Consider the following 4,224-nt stretch of genomic DNA (forward strand, 5'->3'; position numbering starts at 1 on the left):
TTGGAGATTGTAAGCAACTGAGGAACGCACTTCATGAACGATACAATTAGAATTTTACTAAGTCAGTTCCTTATTGTGCACAAAAAGTCCACTCCCTATTATCCTTGAGCAAATGGTCATTCCCTCTTCTCCTCAAGAGTGTCTTTGGGTGTTCTTTTGTTTCCTTTGTAGTGCCAAGTTTGTGTTTCCCACTCCATCCCCCTTCACTCTCCTCTTCCCTTGTCCTTCTGCCTCCCTTCTCTCCTCTCTTCTCCCTTCTCCCCCTTCCCTCTTTCTCTCGTGGAAACACACTACTGCAACAATCCTATTTTGACGTCGCTTAGTTGGTCATCACGTCAATTGGTGGAGACACCGGCCTTAGTGCTATGGAATTTGAGAATTCAGAGCACAAATTTTCAACAAGACATGTCACTACTGGGATGCTCGTTACTCTCCTGTCAGAGCTAGTACCATCAAATATGCAAGTTGCCAATCTCACAGCTCATTTGTCGACACGTCAGGCTTCTCAATTAGTCCATGATTCTCGAGTACATCCCAAGCCATTTTTCGGAGCAGCTGATGAAGATATATACCCATGCCTTGACCACTTTTCTAATTGGCAGAGTATCACCACTAGTCTGACGCTCAAAAGGCCGAAGAAATTAAACCATCATTCCAAGGTTTAGTAGCTACATGGTACCACCAGCTTGACGACTCCATCAAGCTCTTGGCCGCACCTAGTCCATACACTCTCAACATCTTTTGGTAACACTGATATATTCAAAGACACCTTGACACAATCGGAGCAATTATAACAATTGCCAACAGAAAGTGTTTCTCAAATTGGCATAAAGCTCACACATCTCCTGACTTGGGTTGACACCAATATGGTTGACGATCTCAAGTTATTATTCCTTTGGCCATGACTATAGCCTAATGTTTCACAAAACAAACGTACGATGAAGGTCCTAAAATGCTCAATGAGGCACTCCTGATCGTCCAGCATATAGAATTTTCTTTAGGCAAGACTAATATAAAGGTTCCTCCACTCCCTCCTCTTTTACTAGTTCCTTTTGTTGCTACACCAATGTATATTATAGAATGCACAAAACTTTCAACCTAATAACTTTCGACGATTTCGATCTCAAGTTGATAAAACCAAGTTGCCTGACCATGATCAGTAAGGCAAACTACAGTGCTTTAATTGTAATAAATACGGGCATGTCTGCAAGTATTGAAGAATGTTACAACCAATGTAGAGCTCACAGGTAGCAGATACAAACACCTTCGATTCTCTAGTCTCGAGAAAAGATCACCTGAAGCTGTAAGGGAGGACTCAACTACAGGAGGTGCAAGGATTCCTCCAATTGCATTTGTCGATGTGGAACCTCTATTCCACAATAAACCCGTGTTGATTCTTGTCAATTCTAGAAGTTCACTCACTTTGTCTCATCTCTCTTTTGTCCAAGGGACGAGTCACATTTGGTGACAATTTGATGCAAGTTGATACCTCTTTAGGAGCTTTGCTTGAGATGCAACTTAGTAACGCTACGTACAAAGTTCCAACCACGGTGTTATCGAATCAAATTTTCCCTTAGCCCTCGATTGTGACTGGTTACTTCAAGAAGAAGTAGTAATTGATTTCAAAAATCAACATTTATGTTTAAATAACTCTCATGTTCTTCCGTCGTAATATGCCAAAGTGATGAAATTTCATTTAAGCTCATCTCTTATCTTAGAAGATATCTTCCGCCAAGCTAAAGTAAAACAAATTCTGTCGAGTTTTAAAAATTCATTTGTACGTCCTATTCCAACGATCACTACAGCCGATATTTCTCACGAGATTCCCACGAGAGTGCATAACATAGTGGGTACCTTTGCTAATTATGTTAAGCTCACTATAAGGTGGGGCAAATACAAAATTTGTATTGACACTTCGAGATGCAAAATACAAATACATAGAAATAGGGATGGTCTGAAGTCTAATTAATGCGTGTGCTTTTTTAAGCATTTCTCAATTTCACCATTCTATCAAGGAGGGCTTCCATGGTCACATCAAAACCATCCTTAATATCTTTCAATTGGTGCCGGGGAGAAGCATAAATCAAGCTCGGTATCATGCTTATCACACGCTCCCGCATCTCTTCAACTTCTGACGGAGATATCCTACGCAAAATCCCTTCAATGTCCACAGATTTTCTCTTGACCTTTTCCCCGTCGATGAACACTGAATATTTTCTGTGATTTTGTGGCAGATGCCAAATGTACTGCGCGTAGGCAGTCTCCGGATAGAAGAAAACAGGAATGCACCCAGCTACCATCGAATCAATCACTGATCGTCGCGTAGCTGTGTCTCCCGGAGGTTGCAAACAGAATACTGATTCTTCAAACAGCTTCATCACCCTCACAGGCGTAGTGCATTTTCCAAATACCCCTGTTCGACACTCTAAGAGTTTGCAATACGTGGATGACTTGCATTGCTCTATGAGCTCTCCTCTGATTGAGTCTGTGCGATTTGGCCGAGGTGCGCCAGCGAATGCAAAAAGCGATGGTCTCTCACGAGCTCTGGTCCGGTTTTGCCACTCTAGGACTTCGGAATCCTCCGACGGATGGAAATAAGTAGGGTAAGGGATGGCAAACTGATTCAATTCGTTTGGGACTTTCTCCACTAAAAGCATTGTCATGTTCATTACAGCGGGGAGTTCTAAGAGATTATTGCCCCAGTCACTTTCGGAGTCTGTCGGTCGTTTGAAATCCCAGGGTGTCCTCCCACCCACGACAACGTGGTCTCGTCCTCCCATAACGCGCCATTCCGGCTGGCTTTGAAGCCAACTCGAGAGAGCATTTGGACGGAAATCCCTCATAGAAACATTCGCACCAAAAAGATTTGGGTAGAAATCTACAGATGCGTAGAAGGGCACAAATATAAGCGTTGCCATACGCGAATCATTTGTCAAGCATTTGTACTGCTTCATTCTGTTATGAAAGATGATGTCTAGGGAGCATGGATCGGAAGCATACCAACCACTACTTGAAAAAACACCACGTTCAGCTTCCAAGTTTGGCCCCAATCCAGAATTAGAAAACATTGCGCAGAGATCCACCCAACGGCGGCTCTGATTGCGGCAGTTTGTCAGAAGATCCTCGTTAAACAAAGACGGAAGCCTATGAATGTACACATACCTCCCAGCACAAGGGTAGCTTTCATTTTTCAAGGGCTCAACTGATTGGCCGACAGTGAATTGTGTGGATGATAAAGGCTCGTTGGCGAGTCCTTTAGATGTCGGACCTGAGAGATTTGCTAGGTATTGCGGTGACAAGTTGTCCACTTGATGATCCTCAGTTAAGAGGAAACGATACAGAGAAAGCACGATCCACCAGACAGGTATTGCAATCGCCATCGAACCGCAGCTGTACTTGTAGAGTGAATATTTGGCCTGCCTTCCGGTCTCCATGTTCTCTGAGGTGAACTTGGATCCTCAGAAGTAGCCAAATCAGTCTACCTTTTCCTCTTTTGCGGAATGGTTCCCAAGTCAGACTGAGATGAAGAAACGAGCTGTTTTCCAATTGATCTCTACTAGGCCGGGGATGACGCGGAGCTGTAGGGGGCTCCGATGATCAAACTTTGTAGAAAGATCACGAATGACAAGATGTGGGCTCAAGGAAACGAGTACCGATCATGGGCAAAATGGAATGCTGGGTAGAAGGACGCTGCCGGGATACAACGCTCATATAGAACTCAAGAAGACTCTTGGAAGTCACAGAAGAACAGCTACGGGGGTTCCAAGTTGCGCCACAATTCAAGCGATCGACGGATATTTCTCCGAGGATATTGCGCATGGAAATTTGTACGTGAAGATGCATGTGCATGTAGATCCCAACGTCGGAATTGAAGCTTCCAACACGCAACTTCGATCGAGAATCACAGCCCACAGGCTTGCAATCCGAGCCGGTTGTATAAAAACACAAACATGAAGATTCCCGCTTTTCAACGATTTGGCGCAAATCACCATTCTATAAAGCTTTAATAACTTTAGTGAATCTACGTTCATAAAGGCTAAACACATTAAAATTTTAGAAGTCAATTGTATTATGAATATTTTATGAGTCAACCTCAACCTGTCCAGTAAAGGATTGAATGTGAATATTATTATTTACGTGAATTTTAATCCTCGATTTTCCATGATTAAAATTATTGACTTACTAGAAAGGTCACCCGGTTGCTATCATGGATGCCCCCTCCCT

The 4,224-nt window shown here is 43.2% G+C and overlaps 1 protein-coding gene across 1 annotated transcript; it reads right to left on the reverse strand.

Annotated features, from left to right (window-relative positions):
- Positions 1–1,982: 1,982 nt before the first annotated feature.
- On the reverse strand, positions 1,983–3,380 carry LOC147880192 (xyloglucan galactosyltransferase KATAMARI1 homolog). The gene has a single exon (XM_087370368.1). The coding sequence runs from the start codon at positions 3,378–3,380 to the stop codon at positions 1,983–1,985; it is 1,398 nt and encodes a 465-aa protein (XP_087226494.1).
- Between the last annotated feature and the right edge of the window lie 844 nt (positions 3,381–4,224).

Source organism: Dipteris shenzhenensis, chromosome 32 (assembly GCF_047967505.1).
Source record: "Dipteris shenzhenensis isolate YYH24624 ecotype China chromosome 32, Dip_SZ_1.0, whole genome shotgun sequence".
NCBI classification, from domain to species: domain Eukaryota; kingdom Viridiplantae; phylum Streptophyta; class Polypodiopsida; order Gleicheniales; family Dipteridaceae; genus Dipteris; species Dipteris shenzhenensis.

Bases quoted from the DNA above. Each gene is read 5' to 3' on its own strand.
- LOC147880192 (XM_087370368.1), bottom strand. From the start codon at position 3,380: ATGGCGATTGCAATACCTGTCTGGTGGATCGTGCTTTCTCTGTATCGT.